The 22,544-nt window shown below is 37.9% G+C and overlaps 1 protein-coding gene across 2 annotated transcripts in view; it reads left to right on the top strand.

The window, feature by feature from the left end:
* STAB2 (stabilin 2) overlaps nt 1-22,544 on the top strand; it is an 88,192-nt gene that overhangs the window by 31,807 nt on the left and 33,841 nt on the right. For both annotated transcript variants that reach the window (XM_067469231.1, XM_060776891.2), the window contains 20 exons: nt 557-650; nt 1,382-1,540; nt 3,302-3,397; nt 3,672-3,767; nt 5,061-5,108; nt 5,826-5,962; nt 6,799-6,913; nt 7,761-7,838; nt 8,377-8,475; nt 9,908-10,015; nt 11,240-11,371; nt 12,541-12,669; nt 13,630-13,686; nt 15,095-15,184; nt 16,241-16,436; nt 16,924-17,019; nt 17,911-17,956; nt 19,287-19,363; nt 20,784-20,909; nt 21,870-21,943. In XM_067469231.1, the coding sequence (XP_067325332.1) occupies nt 557-650; nt 1,382-1,540; nt 3,302-3,397; nt 3,672-3,767; nt 5,061-5,108; nt 5,826-5,962; nt 6,799-6,913; nt 7,761-7,838; nt 8,377-8,475; nt 9,908-10,015; nt 11,240-11,371; nt 12,541-12,669; nt 13,630-13,686; nt 15,095-15,184; nt 16,241-16,436; nt 16,924-17,019; nt 17,911-17,956; nt 19,287-19,363; nt 20,784-20,909; nt 21,870-21,943 (2,053 nt within the window). The remainder of the gene's footprint in view (nt 1-556; nt 651-1,381; nt 1,541-3,301; nt 3,398-3,671; nt 3,768-5,060; nt 5,109-5,825; nt 5,963-6,798; nt 6,914-7,760; nt 7,839-8,376; nt 8,476-9,907; nt 10,016-11,239; nt 11,372-12,540; nt 12,670-13,629; nt 13,687-15,094; nt 15,185-16,240; nt 16,437-16,923; nt 17,020-17,910; nt 17,957-19,286; nt 19,364-20,783; nt 20,910-21,869; nt 21,944-22,544) is intronic.

Below are 22,544 nucleotides of genomic sequence, written 5' to 3'. Positions count from 1 at the left end.
CCTCCAAGGTCATTTACCCGGCCCTTGCTCAGGGTCAACCGAAGCCTGAAACAACTTGAAAACACACACACACAACAACAACAACAACAACAACAACAATGCTATCTCATCAGCCAAAAGCAGGCCCACACTTTCCATTGAGATACTAATAAGCTTATATTTGTTAAAATTGTTCTTCATTTTAATTATTGTATTGTTTTAAGTGTTCTTTGCACTACAACTAAGATATGTGCAGTGTGCATAGGAATTCATTCATGTTGTTTTCAAATTATAATCCTGCCCGCCAACAGTTTGAGGGACTATGACCTGTCCCTCTGTTTAAAAAGTTTGAGAACCCCTGTAGTACACCTTGCAGTCATTCATTGAGTTAATGCTACTATGAAGATGGTGTAATTTTTACTCCTCCATAAAGGCCTTCTCCTTAATTGAAAGAGCTTTTCTGTAGCAATTTAGGAAAGATCTGTCAGAAACCCCTTAAAATTGCACCCCATTGAAAAACATGTTTGTTTCATTTGTCATGACTCTTAATTTCACATACGTTGATGTCCATTTTTAGCTGTGTTTGCAAACCTGGCTATGAAGGTGATGGAATAATTTGCAGTGAAGTAGATCCTTGTGCTAATGTAATTCCACATGGCTGCAGTGATAATGTATGTACGCAGTTCTTTACTATTTCTAATTGCTATATATACTTTGTGTATGAGGTCAGAATCTTGTATACATTTTAAAATACCGATTCGTATTAATTACAGGAGAGCAAATGCAATGCAGCTGTTTGCATATTGCATTCTGAACTACTAATCTGTAATTCTCTTCTCAGCCATGAAAACCCATTGAGTGACCTTGGGCAAGTCACACTATCTCACCTTTAGAAGCAGGCAATAGTAAAACCCTTTTGCACAAATCTTCCCCAGAAAACCTTGTGACAGATCATCCTTAGTGTTGCAATAAGTCAAAATTAACCACCATAGGACAGTTAATTAAATGTAATGCAAATAAAATTGGTTTTAGAATTTAAAAAATCTGGGAACTTAATGACTCAAACAATTGAAATGATTACTTAATCTTTTACAGTGATTCATTTGACTTCAGTGCATGTCATTAATTCCTGAAGTTATATATTATCAAGTATATTATTACCTTTTGCGTGAGGATCTATCTATGGTAAATTATTCACTATGAAAGCCTGCTGAGAGTTCCTTCAAAGTTTAATCTTGTCTAAAGTAAGCCTTGTTGATTTCAGTGGGGTTTATGTACAACTATATTAGACTATATTTATCCAAGCCATGCTGTGCCAAATCATGAAGCGAAATGGTAGCAAAGTGTTTACACTTACGCTAGAAGTCTCTATAACATTCTATGTACAATAACATGCTTGCAGGCAGAATGTATCAAGACTGGTCCTGGAACCCATGAATGTGTGTGCCAACCAGGATGGACAGGAAATGGAAGAGACTGTTCAGAAATCAACAATTGCCTCCTGCCAAATTTTGGAGGGTGTCATAATAATGCTACTTGCCTGTATATAGGTCCAGGACAGGTAAGTGCAATCATTTATGCCCTTGAGTTCTGCACTATGTGGATCTTACGGACCTGGTATGGTAATAATAGAGAAGATGTCAACCTCTCAAGCTGGATCTACTTTGTCATATAATCCATTTCAAAGCAGACAATCAGGATTTTATATGGCAGTGTAGATGGGGCCCCAGATTCATTATGATCTGTTTTGGTGAGTCATATGTAACCAAGGCCATTTTTAGGCTCCCTGGTTTGTCCCAAGACTCCCAATGCCCTCCTACTAAAATGTGTAGCAGAAAAGACAATTTTTCAGTCCTGCAGGCATTCAGAGTAACAGTTTTACAATAAAATAAAATGATATCCCCCCCCCCCCCACACACACACACACACATTTAACATTAGTGCAGCCCAATGAGTTTATTTGCTTGGATGCTAAATCTTTCTTTCTTGATGTATTTTAATTTCATTTACTCCTATGTTTTGGAACATACCAAGTCAGTCCATTGGGCTTCCAACCCAATATTATGATTTTCGACTGGAAGCAGTTCTTAGGGATTTCAATCAGGATTTGTTCTAAGCCCTGCTTGATTCATAATATTTCTTTGTGGGACCTTCCACACAGCCATATAACCCAGAATATCAAGCCAGATAATTGATAGTATCTGCTTTGAACTGGGTTATCTGAGTCCCCACTGCCATAAAATCCAGTTCAATGTGGATTTTATACAGCTGTGTAGAAGGGGTCTGTTTCTCACCATCCAAACGCTAACCTGGCCTAAACCTCTTAGCTTCTGAAATAGACAAGATGTGATGGGAAAATAAACATAAATATATGTTTTACTCAAGATTGTGTTTTTAATTTTACATGTTAGTATTATTGTGCATCTTGGGTTCGTTTTTTGGAAGACATGGTAAAAATTTAAAAAGCCAAAAAAAAAGCTGCAGTGTGTGATAAAAGAGAGGGGAAAAGAGAAGAAATAAACAGGGTGTAGCTAAGACCTTCTAAACTGCCATATTACCCAGATTATCAAATCAGATAATCCACATTATCTGCTTTGAATTGGATTATATGAGTCTACACTGCCATCCAGTTCAAAGCAGATAATCTGGATTTTATGTGGCAGTGTAGAAAGGGCCTGAGCAAAACATGTTGTAAAAAGCAGACAGCAACTGAATTGTATTTGCCTAATGCTTGGAAGAGTTATATTCATGTATTACACTTCCCAGATCCTCCTAGCTAACCAGTGACCAAGCTGGCAAGGGGATTCTAAGAGGTACAGCCAAAAATAATGTTTTCAGATCATAATTTACATATGTGTAATCTTCTAATGTATTAGCCTGACATTCCGACAATATAGATTACAATCTGTTAAGCAAACATAGCAATCTATATTGCACTTCTTTCTGAGCTTTTGTTGGCACTCAGTAATTCATACAAATGCTCCACTGGGTTGCTGTGACCTTTCTGGGCTATGTGGCCATGTTCCAGAAGCATTTATTTATTTATTTGTTTGTTTGTTTGTTTGTTTGTTTGCCTTATTTATATACCACCTTTATCTTTCTCCTTGGATTCTCTCCTGACTTTTTGTCCATGTCTATGGCAGGCATCCTCAGCAGTTGTGAGGTCTAAGGGTGCCTGCCATAGATGTGAGTGAATGCTTCTGGAACATGGCCATACAACCCGGAAAACTCTTAGCAACCCAGCGATTCCAACCATGAAAGCCTTTGACAAATGCTCCACCGTTTTCCAATCTAATAATTAATTATTTCCCATGTTGCCTAGAATGACTGTGAATGTAAAACAGGATTTCGGGGCAATGGATATGAATGTGAACCCATAAATTCTTGTCTGGAACAAAGTGAGAAGTGCCACCCTCTGGTGAGTTACCAATTCAGTACTGTTTGCTGCTATATGAAACTGAGATATCCTTAATTCTGAAATAACAATTGTTCTCAAAGAAACAATGAAGGCAAAATGAAGCTATTGTCTGAGTCCTTCATTAATCCAGACTTTATTAATACAAAATATCAAACGGAACATACCATGACAGCTTCCCTGTTTGTGAACACTGCAATGTTTTATGTACTATATTACTGTATATCACAAATATTGCACAGTTGCCATGCATCTGAATATCATTATCTTTTCACAGGCAGTGTGTCAGCTCACATCTTCTGGAGTCTGGGAATGTGTTTGTTCAGAAGGCTACAAAGGAGATGGAAGCATATGCTATGGAAATGCAGTGGAAGTAAGCAGGGAAATCTTAAATCAGGAATGGGGAACTAGCAGCCTTTCAGCACTGGCCATTTTCATCACTTATATGTACGTACGAGGGTTGAAGGAAAAGTAATGTCTCCACCTCCGTAACTCCTCAACAGACGGCAGTACTGGTATGTGGCAGGTACTGGCTTGTTTAGTAGACTACAGTTTCATTTTGGCAGGAAGCCTTAGCATTGAACGGTTGTCTTGTTAAAGTGCAAAGTGTGGAACCCTGCTCAGACCGTCAGTCAATGCGACTTAAGCAACGTGCAGTCATTGAATTCTTGACAGCAGAAGGTGTCACCCCAAAGGAGATTCATCCGAGAATGCAAGCTCTTTATGGTGATTGTGTTGATGTTAGTACTGTGTGCCATTGAGTGAGTAAGTTTAAATATGTTGAAGTAGGAACATCTGACTTGCATGACCAACAAAGAGTTGGACATCCTGTGATAGCAACCACCGAGTTTCACAAGCAAAAGGTTGACAGATTGATTCAGGATGATCGTCATATCACTCAGAGATAAATGTCAAGCATAATCAGCATTTCACAAGAATGTGTGGGTCACATTATTGCTTTGATGGCTATCAGAAGATCTGTGCACGATGGGTACACAGCAGAACTTCAGAGACTGGATCTCACCACCATACGGCATCCTCCATACAGTCAAGATTTAGTACTGCCTGACTTCCATCTGTTTCCAATAATGAAAGAAGATCTGCAAGGACATCATTATGCTCCTGATGAAGACATTGAGAGAACTCAATGTCTTCAAAAAAGTTGACACTTTGTTGCTGAAACAAAGTGTCAATTTTTTCCCTGACAGCTTCAGAAAACTTGTTCATTGTTGGCAGAAATGTATCCAATTGTCTGGTGATTATGTGGAAAAGTGAATAGTGGTAGTTAAAGAGCACATTCTAAGGATTATTTCTGCATTTGATTTATTAAAATATTCCCATCTAAACCCAAGTAATGAAGGTGGAGGCATTACTTTTCTTTCAACCCTCGTAATAGGGCTATAACTGCTTGCAGAATATGTAGGGTACTCAATTCACAGCAGGGATTAACAATTATATAAAATAATCTTATGTTGCCTGTAATATCATCGTATTACCTGTAATACCTAATGTTTTGTTAAACAAAGCACAACATGTTGATGGCTGACATTTCTTTATTTTAGCTGCAGATATCAGGAGCTGTATAGTTAGGATTTTCTGTGTAGAAAGCATACAGTCACTCTCTAAATGCTCCCTATAATTCATTTGTCTTTTTCTCTCTGCTTAGGAACTTTCTTCTCTCTCAGAAGCTGCTGGATTTAATGAGTGGATTGATGTGAGTATCTCTCACTAAACATTTTCAGAAAGAGAACAAATGTTTGAATTGCTAAAATGTACCCAAAATGACACCTAATATTACATCACATTGTAAATCCAGTTGCTAAATCCAGTTATTAACTAGAGTAGACCTATTGAATCAATTGATGAATGATAAATCAATACATACAAATCTTATTGAGTCAATGGATAAAACTCCTGGCACCCATGGTTGAATCTAAGTTACTATATATGCTTTTAAAATCAAAATACTAAACACAAATTCCTACTCAGCCATGGAAACTCACTGGGTGACTTTGGTCAAATCACACTCATATATAAACTTTACAAGAAGGTAGTGCCAATCCACTGTGAATAAATATTGCCAAGAAAATCGATGATAAGGTTGTCATAAATCAGAGACAACTTGAAGGAACATATAGGTATGCCTTAATGTAGAAGGATGGGCTCAGCCTCTAAATATTCCCTATAACACATATGTTGTTTCTCTCTCTGCAATATTATTGAGCACAATGGAATTTATTTCTGAATAGGCATTAAATAAGATTGTGCTACCAGTGAGCTGGCCAAGCATGTTTCCCTTGGCCCATAGGGCTCTCTTGTGTGGGATTTTTCCATAAAGGACAAAACCTTGCTCTGACTCATTAATTTGAAAAGTAAACATGCAGCAGGACTCCTAGAATATTAATGCATTTTATCCTCATGTTTCATTCAGACAGCAGCGCTGAAGACACTCCTGACAGATGCAGCCAATCTAACCATTCTTGTGCCCTCTCGCCAAGCAATTCAGAACATGGACCAAGAAGAGAAAGATTTTTGGATGTCAAAAGACAATATATTGACGCTAACAAAGTATGCTGCATGTTTCTCTTTGTCGTCATCATTACTGTTGTGTTCATAATGTGTTTCCTTAATTCTTAAAACAAGTTTGCCAACCAAGCCATCCAGAAGGTTGCAATTTATGCACAAATCTGGGCTATTTTCCATCTTATTTCCTGAAGGTTATGGGCATCCTCCACTTTGAACAGTATTTTGTTTTGAACTCAGGGCCAAAATCCTTTCATATCCTTAATGACAATGCAATTGTCATGCATCCTTCAGTCATGGAATAAGTCCTTTTTTCAAAGTCAGAGAAATTCTTGTGGCAGATGTTGCTATGTGAACACAACCATAAAATCTGTTTTTTGTGCCACTTAATGTGCATTCTATGTGTTTACAAGTCTCAGTCCAGCTTTGGTATCAACCAATGTCCCAAGCTTTGCAAAACAAATCTCAAGAATGATGCACTACCATGTAACAGTGGAGAAACAATTCTGACATTTTCACTTATTACACAAAAGCCTCTTCCCTGCAACCTATCAGATGTCACATTAAGTATAATTCATATTAAGAAATCATATTAGTGGATTCAAATCAGTGGAGGATGTCCTTTGATCATCACCCAGATAAGATGGAGGATGATCTTCATTGGGCAAATATCCACATACATTGCCCATCTATTCAAATTAAAAACATCTGGGCAGGAAGAGAGAACAAATGCTGTGCATTAATAAGTCTTAACTCGCTAGATTTGCATAAATTGTTGTTCACTCAATTTGTGTTTGAACCACAAACAAACACCCCATGTTTAACTAAATAGCCATGAGTTGCATCTCACTTTAACTGAAATGTGTTTTTTTTCCCATTAGGCACCATATATTAGAAGGAGCATACACAGTTGATGATCTGCAACACTTGTCATCATTGAAGAGGACAGCAACGTCTTTGCATGGCAACTTCTTGTCATTGTCCAAGAGAAGTGGAGTAAGTTTACTAGTACTGTTTGATATCCTTTCTCACATACACTTTGCCAAGGTTGCCTGGAGCCTTGAGGACAAGTTAGAAGATACTGAGTTAACTTGCAATATAACATGATCTACCTCTCCTGAAAATTTAATTAATGAGTAGTTTAGAAGAAAGAAGGAACGAAGGAAGAGGAAGAACCGGGAAGTCAACGTCAGATATACACCTATCACACACCCTCTTCTCCCTCACAGTGACCTCCCTAATTTTCTTTTCTACACCTGGCACACCCCTTATTCCAAACAACTACCAAAAGCATCTTCCCCACTCTACCCCCCCCCCACACACACTATCTTTCCCCCTCTACCCCCACCTCTTGTCCCCCCCTTCTTATACCTATCCGACCAGATACTGTATGTTTTTAACTAAAACTAATAAAGATTATTTTTTAAAAAAAAATTGAAAATTTAATGAATGAGCAATGGAACACCAAATAGTAACATTGTTTTTTTTTCCCTGACAGAACGCCTGTCTAGGACACTCTGGTTCTTCCAGCACAAATCCACCAGAAGTTGGTCGTTGCATCATATTGGAGGACCATGAAATTCCTAGACAGGTGTTCTCTCTAGGAACTCCTAGGTCCTTCACTATGGCTCTATAATCAACTTCTGCTGGAATCTGGAATCAACTTCCAGCAGTAGTTCACTATAGAGTCACACTGGAACACCTAAAGATTCCTAGAGAGAACATTTCAATCAGATCTGGGATCAATCCACAAATATGGAGGGCCAGCTATATACTGCATAGCCAGGAAGCTGGTAAAATTTTAATATTAAAATAAAATGCATTTATACCTTTTTTTTTCTAGGATGTGTCAATTGGTGGAGCAAACATTTTAGCTGGTGATATTGCAGCAACAAATGGGATTATCCATGTAGTGGATAAGGTATTGCATCTTCATTATCAATAGCTAGGAATGTAGGATTTTAAAGGAACTTTGTCTTTTTAAAACACGAAGCAAGCTTTTTAAAGTCTTCCACTTATCTGCTTTGCTTAATTATCTTTCTAGTGATTTATGGATAATTCAAAACCATGGTAACTGCACTGTAATATTTTGAAAGGCACCAATTATAATTTTGGGAATTTTTCAAATGGATTTCCTTTGCTTTTTGTGAATTGAGATATTTAAATAATACAGTATCCTCCACTGAAACAAATGTTTGTCCTACCTTAATATCTCTTAAGGGCAAGCAACCACAAATGATGTAAGCAGTCCTTTCCATTTATGATCAAATAAATCTTAACAACTCTCTGCTGCTATGAAAATCCATGCAGAGTGTAAATCTCAAAGTTTTACTGAAGTGATATATTCTATTTTCTATGACTTTTGGATAACTGTCATGTAAAATAGCAAATAAAACTATTTTTGCCAAAACAGTTTTATTTGCTATTTTATTCCATTGTGGTTATGGGCTTTTTTCCAGGTTTTGACACCCCTCAGTGGAGTGAGTGGCACTTTGCCAAAATTGGTCCCCCGCTTAGAGCAGATGCCAGATTACTCCATTTTCAGGGGCTACATAATTGTAAGTATATTTGCTTTAATAGTCAGAGGTTAGAAAATTCAAGTTTTATTACAACTCCAAGAATTGCCAAAACAAATACTTCTCGGGGGTTTTGGAAATAGCAACCTCCCAAGCCTTTCACTATTTATTTGTTGATATTTGCTAACCAGTATTCTATGTGTGTGTTGATTTGCCAGTTTGACTTACCGCTTTGGTGTGGGAGGGGTTCAGACTCAGGACTCCATTTTGTATTCAGTCTGCTAAACATCTCATTGGAGGTGGATGTCCTTGCATCAGACCTCAGTGGAGGTGGATGCATGTATGTGCTTGGTCTTCAATGAAAACAGGTTGCTGTTTGGACTTTAATGGATGCAGTAAGACTTTTCGACTTCAGTGAGTACAACTATACCTAAAGACTATGGACTATTGATAGAATGATGTCCTGTGTACTCAACACAGAGAAACCTACATCTCATCTACTAACTGAACTTTAATAAGAAATGTGACTATAGTGAATTAATACAAGATGTTTGAGAGTAAACAAAATACATTATTTTTCAATGTATTGTTGGAGGCTTTCATGGCTAGAATCACTGGATTGTTGTAGGTTTATCAGGCTGTATGGCCATGTTCTAGAAGCATTCTAGAAGCAAGCCACAACCTCTGAGGATGCTTGCCACAGATGCAGGTGAAACACCAGGAGAGAATGCTTCTAGAACATGGCCATACAGCCCAAACAATCCACTGTTATTTTTCAAAGAATACTTTATTTTTTATTTCTGAGTGCATATTTTAAATTAAGAGGTTTTAAGGGAGTGTATATCTTTCGGGCAACTACAATTTCAACTTCAAAGGAACAGCCATACTCTGCTAACTAAATATATTTTTGTAGTAGCATGTCTTTATCCTTGACAGCTTAAAGACATGGTTCATCAGTTTAACAGGTGAGTTACCTGTGCACCATTACATGAATGCTAATGAATATAATTTGTTCAGAGTTGACTTCTAACAAGGTCATGCTTTTCTTGACTAGTGGTTTTCAAAAGATGGTCTCCATACGTTCAAAGAGATTCACATTTGCCAAATGGATGTGACATCATTTTTACCTTTTCAATAAGGTTATGGGGCAGTTATTTCCAATAGGTTATGGAATTTCTAATAAGGGTCTCTGATGTAGGATTCTTCCCCCCAAGGTGGGGCCATATTTGTGCACATTGGCTGTAATTTTTCTTTCTTTCTTGGAAATACGACAGGGGCCAGCCAGCAGCATTGGCTTAAAGATCAGTGGTGATCCCAGACAAATAAACAGGGCCATAATTTTGAATACCACTGCTCTAGGCCAATGGTTGTATTAACTCAGGTATCTGGGAGTTAGCATACCAAAAAGGAACTTGTTTGAGCTCTGAAAACAGTAGTGCATTTTACAATCAGACATTTGTGTTTCTGCAAACAGCAATATAACTTGGCAAGTGAAATTGAAGCAGCTAGCACCTACACCATTTTTGCTCCAAGCAATGATGCCATTGAGGATTATCTGAAGACAAGACACTCAGTTTCTCTGGTAGGTATCGGTTTTAATGTTTTTTTAATTAAGTCATCTCAGCAATGGAATTTTCTTAGCTGCTTGTCTTGTGCTTTAGAGCAAAACTAGAAATTGCTCACTGAAAGCTGTGATGTGCACTGCACTCTTCCCCACACTTCTGCATTTAGACTAATTACTGCAGCACTTTGATACTAAAATAGTAGGAAGTAGTTAGAAGTAGTTAGAAGAAAGATTCAAATGAGCTACCCTTCACAGGACTAACAGTGGAATTAGTAGTTTGTTGTATATCACAACAAAAAGTATGCACTACCCTGATGCTTTATGCTACAAAACACTACTCCTAAATATCCACAGGATTACAAACTATTGGGAAAGCTCCTGTGTGTCAGTGGCTAAACTTTGGAAAGTTATTTATTAAAGGCAATATGTTATGTAACTCATTATGAAAGCCCAAAAGTAACTTGCTACTGTTGCACCTGTGGGAAACCTGTTTGGAACTTTTCTTATATTGAAGTGATCATTACATTTTAATCCCGTTTTAAAAAACTTCTATAATGGCAGCAAAATAGCCTGAAAATTGAGAGGGGAGGAAGTTTTAAGGAGGTTTCTGTCCCAAGAAATCATTTTTTAGTCCTCAAAGTAATGGGGGAAATTACCCTGTAAATATGACTTATTACTTTGAAATTTGTTTACAGCGTTACTCTTTACCCCCAGCATAACAAAGATTAGAGCTTTGCTTCCATGCTCTAATCATGGTCCATTATTTACAACTGGGAAAGAGAATCTCCAACCATGACAGTAAACTATTAATGACTGAAGATTAGCAAGGACTCTGATCAGGTTGCAGTTGATTTAAGTAAATACTTGATGATAGTACAGTACAACTCACATTTCCAAGGGGAATGTGTTTCAAAACTCGATACCTGAAACCATGGATAATAGTGTATCCTATATTTTGAATATTAAATCAATAAATAAGAGGGTTATGCTGTATTTCTTCCTCTTTCTACACACACAGACACACACAAGTGAGGGAGGGGAGGGACAGAGAAACCATCCAGCTTTTGCAGGTGACAGCTGAGATCTGGCCTCAAAACTGTGCCTGCACTTCATTCCTCTGCTCTTTTCCCTTAGTTAGAAAGAGGAAGGAGGAATTAAATGAGTTGTGCTGTGTGCCCTCATATGCAAGGAAGTCTGCATCTTCCTAAGGTGCTTAATATGCATTATTAATTTATTCAACAGGATGAAAACCAGATCCGGTACCATATTATTCTCAAGGAGAAGCTCTTGAAGAACGACATGCATAATGGGATGTTCAGGGAAACCATGCTTGGAATGTCATTTAGAGTGGGATTCTTCATTCATGATGCCCAGGTGCTACATCTAAAATAAGCCAACGGCTTTTGCTGTAACACATTTATTTAAATACCTGCTTCGTGAAAAAAAAACTTGCTAATTGATTAAATTAGGAAAGGTTCTACTGAAACCAAGATTTAGGTCAAATTCAGCAGAGGCTTAACTGGCATAAGTATATTTACACTCCCAGCTAATGAGGCCACTCATCATGTGTAAACATTAAACATGTGCATTAAGTGCTGAACTAAGAATTCCATTTAGAATTCAGAAAATGGGACTGAGAGTGAATGGATGCTTGGCCTTAGTGAGAGGTCACCCATTTCAATATACCTCTGATTATTACAAAGGTTGTGATTTTGAATGGGTTGCTGATTATTCTAGATCAGTGGTTCTTAACCTGTGGGGCGTGGACCACCAGTGTGCCACAAGGACGAAAATCTGATCCACAAGCCTCTTTCCTCTTTATTTTATTTATTTTCTTTCTGCTCCTTTCACGCCACTTTCCACTCCTTCCTTGTCGCTGATCACGGCATCTGTTCTGTATCAGAAACTAGAGCTGATGGGGTCTATCCGATGCAATTTTCTGAATCAGCACCCCAAACAAATTTAAAGTTAACCAAAAACTGTTTCGTAACCCTTTTGGTACTAATGTTGGAGAGTAGTTCCTGGTCAAAGTGGTCCCTGGTCAAGTAATCCCTGGTCAAATTGGTCCCTGGTCAAAAACAGATTGGGGGCCACTGTTATAGATAGTCCAAATCTCCTCAAAGTAAAGAGAACTCTAATAAATCTATACCAGTTAGTTGACATTTACTGAGACATTTACTTATTGCACGTATCAGAATCAGTCTTTAAATTAAGCTGGAGAAATTAATATATGGGGAAGGAGCAAGATAAAGAGTATATTTCTGTAAACAGTCACACATTGACAGAGAACAATTGTAGCTGGGTACTAAATTTAATTATCAATCAAATAACCTTTTTTAAAGTCTAAAATTATTGATAAAATATTGTGTTTTCACAGAGGAGCTATTTTTTCCAACGCAAGCTTTCAGTTCAGTGCTGTTATATGCCATTTTATTATATTTTCAAGCAGAGTAAGATGCATTCACTTTGTAAAATTGTTGAACCAGTTTTTATTTAAGCTTGCTTCTCTAATGTGTTCTAAGCAGATATCATTTTGTGTGTAGCTCTACGTTAACGAGGCACCTATAAATTACCCAAATGTGGCAACGGATAAAGGAATAATCCATGGCATAGGAAAAGTAATGGAAATTGAGAAGAACAGGTGTGATATTAATGACACTGTGATTATAAATGTAAGTTGTGCACTTCAATATATGTACTTAATGTACTTTTTAAATGAATATAGTTAACATATATTTGACTGATATATTAATGAAATCAGCCTCAAATCGATTCTTAAAGTGACTTTCAACATAAATAAAAGATCTTCATTCTTGCCATCTGAAACAGGAAATTGGAGGGTTTTCTTCTAAGTAGGCTTTCTAGTTTTCATTTTAGTTGGGTATATTGTTGTTGTGTGCCTTCAAGTCATTTCCAAATTAAAAACACCACATGACAGGGTTTTCTTGACAAGATTTGTTTAGAGAGATGTGCTTTTACCTTTCTCTAAGGATGAAAGAATGTGATTTGTCCAAAGTCATGCAGTTGGTTTCCATACCTGAACAGGGATTCAGACCTTGGTCTCCAGAGTCATAGTTCAATCTCAGACAGCTACACCACAATGGCTCTGTAAATATATTAACCAATGACAAAACTGCCATGCAGATATGTACACAAGCTTCCCCTTCTCATTTTCATACATATTTTATGTAAAAATTCCTTTCTCTTTTTTCAGCAAGCCTGAAAATCTATGATATTTTTGTTCATTGTTCATTCTCAGAACTATTCTATAGGTAGCTCTGGCTGAAAAGCATTAAGTAAGGCATGAAGTGGTACATTTTATTTTTCATTGTGGCTTGTATTCTTTAGTTCTGGCATTTAAACAAATAAAAATATAATACAATTAAATTTTGCAGAATGATTATTGTTAAAGCCAAATGAAGTACCTCTAGGGGACAGTAGGAGGGAGCAGTGTAACCAGATGATTCAGGAATAATAGAGACAAGCTTTGAAGGTTTCGTTCATACAAAAGGTGAAAATGTTTCTGCATTTGCAATGCATTTGTAATGTTTGTTCAGAATCTCAGAAAAAACAGGTGGTGATCTTTCTTGTTTGTGGTTTTACTTAGAAGGAAATGTATGTTTGTTTTTAAGGGAAAATGTAAATCCTGTTCATACACACATGGCTGCCCTCCTGGAACTACACCCGTGGTAAATATTTTTGAATTTAATTTGTGTAAATAGATATGTCTTTTTCATATATGATTTTTTATTGTTGTATATTTACTGATTTGTTGTTGATTCCAACCTACATCAAATCAATACCACAGTTTTCTTGGCAATATTAGTTCGTAGAGAGTTTGTAATTGCCTTGCTCTTAGACCCGTCGCAAACTAGGTTCCTGCGGGAGCAAACCTTGCTAGCACATCCCTGACGTCATGAGCCTGCGCCTCTCTCCCCGCCCCTTTCTCCACCCCTTTCTCTTTGCCAGCGTGGTTTTTCCTTTGCTAGGGCAGCATTGCCCGCATTTTCTCTCAGTTGAATTCTGGGGCGGGGCGAGAGGCGGAGTCTCATGATGTCAGGGACGTGCTAGCAAGGTTTGCTCCCGCAGGAACCTAGTTTGCGACGGGTCTTAGACTGAGAAAGCTGATGTGCCAAGATCACCCAGTTGCTTTCCTGGCACATTAGCTTTTTAGATTTTTTTAAAAGCAGGTGCTCCCACTTTCCTATTATATGTCTATCCTCCTGCAGAATTCTTGGCAATGTAGTTTAGGGAAGCCGAAGAGCTCTCTAGCTGAAAATTCCAAAGTCCCCACCCTAAACTACATTTCCCAGAATTCAGCAGGAGGCAGCAACAAGATAGGAAAGTGGAATCACCTACTTTAAACAGTACCGACACATAGCTGCAACACCACACTGACTGAATTTTTCTCATAGAGTGGGAGAGAGAGATTTATGGAATTTTCTACCTAGCATGCTAATATTGCCTAACAAACCTTGGGTATGTTGACTTGACTGAATTTGGAGGATTGATGCCATTTGCTGCTTCGCAAAAAGATGGGGGATCTGCCCCATTTGAATTTCTTTGACAGCAACATTTCATTGTACACACTTGTGTATGTGTTTCTGTGACTCTCAGATGATGTGCATTACAATCCCCTTATTCCTAGCCTTCTGTATATCTGTATTGAACCCTGATATGACAACAGTTTCTGAAAATTGTAGATGTGATGGAGGGTTTTAGCATTCCAGCTGTTGTTCCACCTCCTATTATCTGCTTCCACAATCTAGTCTGGAACTTAGAGGATCTGCCACAGATTCCCCATTTTCATATATAAACAAATGAGCATGGACAGAAACAAGAGTTTTGGATCCACTTATAAATAGCATGCAAAGGCCTCCTGCTATGCGCCAGAATATTTTACCAAGATGAATGTTATGCTAATTAACAGCTACATCTGAAAATGACTAATGTTTGATTTGCATTCAGTGTGAAATGTTTCAGAAGATATGTGTTAATGGAAATATCACAGAAAACTGTCTTGACCCTGATGTAATATTTCTAGCACAAAAATAACTTGCCTGATTATAAATTTCTGTTCTTTATTCTCCCCTATAGCCAGGCAAGAAGGAGGTCTGCTTTTATCTCCATTACTATAGGATGTCTCTTCATCCTGGATGCCAACGAAAATGTGCTAAAACCATAACTGTGAGTATCATTTCTTAACTCAAGCAAGTATCATTGCTTTTGTAACTTTGTCCTACTACTATGGCATTATTAGAGCAAAACAAAAAGAAAGAACACAAAGAACTGGTAGCTAAATTGTCTATAAGTGGATCCTACAACAAAATGTCACTCCATGGAGTGTTTCTGGTCCCACAGCCATGATTTATATATCTTCCTGAAGGATAGGAGAGAGGGGGCTGACATGATTTTGGTAGAGAGTATGTTCCACAGACAGAGGACCATCACTGAGAAGGCCCTGTCCCTCGTCCCCACCAGACGCACCTGTGAAAGTGGCAAGATTGAAAGCAGGGCCTTCCCTGATTATCTTAACCTCCAAGGTGTATCATAGAGGGAGATACATTTGGACAAGTAAGCTGGGCCGGAACTGTTTAGGGCTTTATAGGCTAAAGCCATCACTTTGAATTGTGCTCGCTAGCAGACTAAAATAATAACTTCTGTTTTGCTCTAAATACAAACCTGTTTTTCCATTTCTCCAACACTGAGTCCGTATTTCATGGCCACTCTTGTTCTTATTGGCCTCTTTTGAGGTCCAATACCATTTAGGTTTTCTTTCTGATCGACGTTCTAGTCCAAGGATTCAGGAGGACCACATATTACAAAGCCTGTCTTTCTGCATGCAAAAGTAGATCATTGGAACTTCTAAAAGTTTTTGTATTACTGAAAAAGAGGGCAGCCCCTAAATTCAGTTAATTCCTTTTTTCATGTGGAGAATACTATTTTAGATAGATTAGTAACACCATACATAGCCTGAAAATTGAAAGCAAAAGATATGTTACAGAAAGATTATTAGATTAGTGTGTGCTTTGGATACAGAAACCCAAACAAAGCTGGGACACATCACCTTTATGACCTACACCTTTATGACCTACAACTCCCACAATATCCTACAAGCATGGATGGGTTTAGGGATTGTTTAAAGAATTAACTTTACTAGGCTTTGAGCTCAAGAGGGCTTTTCTGACACATCCTCTTTAAATGTAATTCTGATTATGGCTTAGAGCATTTGTTTCTTTTCAGATCAGGGAATGCTGTGCAGGTTTCTTTGGTTCTCAATGTGAGCCTTGTCCAGGATTGTCTGGAAATACTTGCTTGGGCAATGGGATTTGCTTGGATGGCATCAATGGCACAGGCTCCTGTGAGTGTGAAGCTGGATTCGAAGGAGTTGCCTGTGATCGATGTGTCAAAGGAAAATATGGTATCAGCTGTGATCAAGGTATTTTTGGTTTCAGAATGGCTGGCATTTTTAGTCACAGGTGTGGCAAATTATTCCATCCTTTTTCTTGATCTTAGCAAGTAATAAAGGGAATTGTGTGGCAAACATAAAAAAAACTAGTAATGCATGAAATAGATTAAATGCAATAGCCAGGAGCTTATTGTAAGGCAAAACTAAAGCAAATCATTGAATGAATGGAATGTACCAAAACCTTGCTCATCACTGTTTCAATAAATCTGCTCTGGTTGACTTAAATCAATATAATTCAGGCCATTATATCAAAATGGTTGCAATAAAAGTATGGAATTAATTAAGGTCAAGAGTCAGTTGAGCTGAGGGATCTTCTTGTGTTGTACTAGATTACTTCTGTGCACAGAAAAACATGTGTACAGCCAGAACACATTACAATAGATGGCATCACAAAACATCCAATATCACTGTTGTGTTCAAGTTTTTTGAAGCTTAAAGGTTCCCTTTTTGCATTTAGAATGTGTCTGTGCCCATGGGAGATGTAACAGCGGCACTAAAGGAGATGGCACTTGTGAATGTGATGTTGGCTGGAGAGGTGTGACATGTGAGACTGGTAAGTGCAATTTATCTTAATTTATCTGTTTTATATTTGAAGACACAAGTTTGTTTCTCAGAAATTAAGGTATTTGATACATTTCTTTGGCTATAGACAAACATTCATTCAATCAATCAATAATTTATGTACACACACACACAAGGAAAGATAGATTACAAAAAATACTAAAGGTTTTTCAGCTTCTTGCTACTTATGAGCCACATTCAAGTTACTAATATCCCATCCTCTGCATTTCATGGTGCTCAACGTGTGTTTATATCTTCTGTCCTATCCTTGCAGTAGTTTCTCACTCACTTGTTCCATTTTGTCTTGAATGTTATCATGGTATTTCAATGTAATCTATACACACATGCACACAACTTGTTTTTTGTTACCAATGAACTTCTCTAGAGTAGCTAAGAATGGAATCTTATATGAGCATAGATGGATATGGCTTTTGTCATTCCATTCCATCCAGTCCTGACGGGAAGAACGTAACTTCCATTAATTAGTAATAAATGGCCAGACTAAAATGAGACAGAATAGTGCTAATGAGGTGAACATTTAGGTAGTTTCCCAATAGGCATTCAATCATCCTGCTTCTGTGAAAATGTCTTTACCCTCTTATCCTACCATGTTTTCTCATTGCTTTTTCCTACTATTTTATTGAGGAATTATATTCTAATATTGGCTAGTATGTGTGCAGAAATGGAAAAGTACTTGAATGCTTCAGAAGATGAAATGATATAATCCAGAAAAAAATGTAGAGTGAACTATCTGGTGATGCAATAAAGAAGAAACCATGGATATCAGTCTATAATTATAGACTGCTGACCAACAAAGGCATTTATTTTCTTTCTTTCTTTTGTCATTCATTCATTCATTTTTATTTGTCCATTCTCTCCTCAGAAATCAAAGATGATGAATGCAACAGTACCTGCCACACCAGTGCCAAGTATGTATTACCTCAAACTAGATCATGAACATGGGGCAAGATGTAGCATTTTTCCCCGGTGACTGTAATACTAAATTTGAAGTTGGAGCTGGAGAAAAAATATAATAAAATCAATTTTATTTGTTTATTTACTTTTTTGTATGGCAAAGTATCTATAGAGTTCAAATTAGAACAGAATAGCATTTTAAAAAACAAACTTATAAATCATTTAACCTAAATAATAAGTCAAAACAAGTCCCCTCAAATTTGCTATCAGTCTGCTCTTAAATGTACAGGTGCCAACAAAACATGTTGTGAACTTGGTTTTTATATCTGCTGCTACTGTAGTTTGCATTGCACTGCAGAGCCCAGTTAGTAGCTATACATACTCACTGTTACAGGGGAGAGGTGAAAAGAGAGAGAGAGAGATTAGAATATAATGTAGTACCTGTAAATCTGAGCAGCAGGATCCCATTGCACCACATTTTCTAGAAGGTCCCTTTGTTACAATTGTCCTGTTATAAGGGCTAATTTTGGAAGATGTGGATGAATAGAGGTTGTCTTACTTTGCTCTGTTTTCTTTTATCCATATGTGCTTCCCTTTGTAATATTGACTGTTTTGTAAATCATTGTGAGTCCCAGTTTGGCAAAAAGGCAGAATATTAATAGAGGGAATAAAGGAAACTTGCAAATTGTTAGGAAGAACAAACAGTCACTCCCAACTCCCATTCACAAAGGTTTGGGGCCCAGTGCCCCTAGGAAAGCAAGAAAATGTGAATATTGTAAACCCTCTTCCCAAATGTGTATCCTGCAGACTATCTTTTCCATCAACACTCCCAGGCCCATCATTTCCTTTCTGAACGTTCCACCACAAAGCCTCAGTCATATTTTGAAGCCCTTTCCCATCAATCCACCTCCTCACCTCCTTATGCTACCTCTCTACCTGCCAACAGCACCACCCCTCCCCTCTTCACCACCTTCCCACCACAAAGAATCTGACAGATTTGAAAGCCTTATCCTAATGATCAGTTTCCCATTTGAGCTGGAAATAAGGTTTAAAATCAGGCAGCAGAAGGAGAAAGTATTTGTGATGGGAAGATGGTAAATGGAGTAAGCAGTTGGCACTTCCAGCAGAACATGTAATGGTAGGTAGAAAGGTAGCAGAAGATGTGAGGTGAGGAGGTTTTGCTCATTGAGCAACAGCTACAAACTCATGAATAATCAAATCCGGGAAAGAGAAACCACAAATCTTGGGTGCCTACTGTAGCTTGAAAAAACAGTGGCAATGATGTAGAAATGGGTTTAGTTTTATTGATATTCTTTTCCTCCTTCTCCCTCTGCCCTCTTTTAGCTGCTTTCTCAATCCTGGGGGCAAAGCATATTGCCAGTGTGCAGCTGGGTTTAAAGGAAATGGAACATATTGTACAGGCAAGTGAACTTATTTATTCTGTTTGAAAGTTTAGGATGGCATTCATGAATCAGACTCATATAATCATTTAGTTGGAAGGGACCATATGGGTCATCTAGTCTACCTCCCTGCCATGCAGGAAAAGGTACAATCAAACCACCCCAGACAAGTGAACAGAGTGGTGTGATAGGAGTTGGTATCAAATCATTTTCATGTATCAGTTTAAAATTCAGAATAATACCCTTTTTTTCTACATAAGACTATGAAATGCATAAGGTTGTCATAAGCTGAAAGGTGACGTAAAGGCACATTTATTTATTTATTTATTTATTTGCTTTATTTCTATACCGCATTTTTCAGCCTAGATTAGGCGACTCAATGCGGTGGTCATATTCCCACATGAAGAGGTGCATGGTTAGAAGCAAGTATTTCAGGACCCAGATCAGGCAGGCCATTTATTCACCAAGACCTTCTCAGACCAACCTTCTGAATGCTCCTGACCATCTTTCCCTCTTCACAGAAACACAAATACATCACTACACAATCAATGGATATAATGTCAAATCCATAGCATGTACCAGTGCATCCTCTTTTGTGTGTATCTGTTCTGGTAATCATGTAGCTTTCCAATTGTTTTTAGACTGAAAGTCCACTAACATAGACAATAGCGGGAAATGCTGGGATTTACAGCACAGTATCATTTGAATGATCAAATAATATCCATCCCTGGTGTCTATGCAACATTTCTTTGTATAACAAAAATAAACAGGGATGTTTTGCTCCTCTCTTCATTGTGGGGTTTCAGTGACTATTTCACTGAGTTCAGAGGAGGCACTTTTGTCTCTGACCTCAGAATAGAGTTGCTGTTTCTTTATACACAAATACACACACACCTGACATCAACACCTGTTCCTGTATCACTCTTCTTGCATTCATGACTGTATTCTTAGGAGATCATCTCCTATTAATTAGTTTCCCCAACTATTGGGTGATTTATTAGACAAAGGGGTTGATTAGTCAGTCCACTATTACACTTATTTGTAGGTGTAAACTTATGGAATATAATTCTGTCAGTGCACTATATGAGTGATTGCTCTTTGTCCACAACCATACAGTCATCCATGGGAAGATGCCACCTCTGAACAGCCTACTACTCTACTACCTTCTTCTCTCTTGGCTACTGTGTTCGCAGCAAAGAGGGCTACTGTGCCATTGCAGTTATGCCACAGAGTGCACCAACAAAATTCTGGCCAAGTTTTTTTTTACATATACACAACAAAACATGCTCATGAACAAGTTTTGCCAGGGAGCTTATGCTATGTTTTTCTGTCAAATGTATTTTTGGCAAAACAAAGTTTGCTACTGTATAAGGTCAGCAATCATGGGTTATACTGCAGTTTAAGAATGGAACTATAGCTTCTATTTTGTGTGTCTTTATAGCTATCAATGCATGTGAAACAAGCAATGGTGGCTGCTCTGCCAAAGCAATATGTAAACGTACCACCCCAGGAAACAGAGTATGTGCCTGCAAAGCAGGTTACACTGGAGATGGAATAGTCTGTTTTGGTAAGTGTTAAATATGTTTATCTTGTCATTAGAAAGCAAAGAAATAACTAGCGATACTGACTCACATATCCCCCGGTGATGCAGTGGGTAAAACCGCTGAGCTACTGAACTTGCTGGCCAAGTTGCTGACTTGGTTAAAGGCTTGAATCCAGGGAGTGGCATGAGCTCCCGTTGTTAGGCCCAACTTCTGCCAACATAGCAGTTCGAAAACATGCAAATGTGAGTAGATCCATAGGTACCGCTCCAGCAGGAAGGTAACAGCACTCCGTGCAGTCATGCCGGCCACATGACCTTTGAGATGTCTATGGACAACGCCAGCTCTTCAGCTTAGAAATGAAGATGAGCACCAACCCCCAAGTCAGACATGACTGGAGTTAATGTCAGGGGAAAGCCTTTACCTTTACCTTGTCCAAAAACAGAAAAAGCTGAAACACAGAACTATTTCATAACTCACATGGAAAGTGATTTTGTTCAGAGTACTCCATGCTCACATATACAGAAGAATATCTGATTTGGCTTTTGAGTCAGTTGTGGATGAAGAGTGTATAGAATCAATCTGCTTCTATATCATTTTATTTTACACTCTTGGCCAGACAAAGAACATTTATTTGGGGATCATAATATAATCGAGGGGCTGGGCTTAGCACAGTGGGTTAAACCACTAAGTGGCAGAAATTCCTATTAATCAAAAGGTTGGCAGTTCAAGGCCAGGTCAGGATGAGCACCCGCCATCAGCCCCAGCTCCCTGCCCACCTAGCAGATCAAAAACAGAAATGTGAGTAGATAAATAGTTACTGCTTTAAGCGGGAAGGTAATAAAAGGTGCCCATAAGGACATACCAGTATATTATTATATTATTAATCATAAATAACAATTAGCAGGCTATATTAATCAAACTGAGTTTCATGAGATATAGAAAGTACTCACCTTTTTCTTTTGTTCTTCTTTGGTCACATAAAGAAATTAATCCCTGCTTAGTGAATAATGGTGGCTGTGATAAAAATGCAGAGTGCACTCACACTGGACCTGATCAGGTAAGTAATGGTTTTGTCTTGCATTGACACATATAGTAGTCAATAATTAGTGATGAATCATGTGTTGCCCAAGCCATATGCTCTCAGCCTAAGATGAAATCACTCACAAAGCTCCTCTGAATAAATCTTGCCAAGAAAACACTATGGTAGCATCTCCATAAGCTAGAATCAGCTTGGAGGCATGCCACCTCAACAACAACAACAACAACAACAACAACAACATGGGCTATAAAACGATAATCTAGTGGAAACCACACAGAGATCTACCAATATAAACTAATCTCTTTTTTTCTCAGCCCAATACACATTATTCCAATAATGCTTGCAGGGAATGATAATATTATTATACCGCTATTACAGATAACATTTTGAAACATAGGCTTATCCTGTCCTCTTCACTAAATTTATTGCTCAACCAAAACATTGTAATTAGAAGGAAAATCTAGTTTGTTTTTTAAAAAACAAAAACAAAATCTCACAAGCTTCTCTGTCTTTGTTGCATGTGAAATTGTTGAACAATTTTAAAGTGTTTCTTCAGTGAAATATGTGATAGCATTTTAGAGATTGTACTGTAATTTTCCTTACAAAGTTCCAGGAAAGG

Source organism: Anolis sagrei, chromosome 5, assembly GCF_037176765.1.
Source record: "Anolis sagrei isolate rAnoSag1 chromosome 5, rAnoSag1.mat, whole genome shotgun sequence".
In the NCBI taxonomy this organism is placed as follows: domain Eukaryota; kingdom Metazoa; phylum Chordata; class Lepidosauria; order Squamata; family Dactyloidae; genus Anolis; species Anolis sagrei.
The sequence above is the reverse complement of the archived record's forward strand: the minus strand, read 5'-3'. Positions and strand labels throughout refer to the sequence as shown.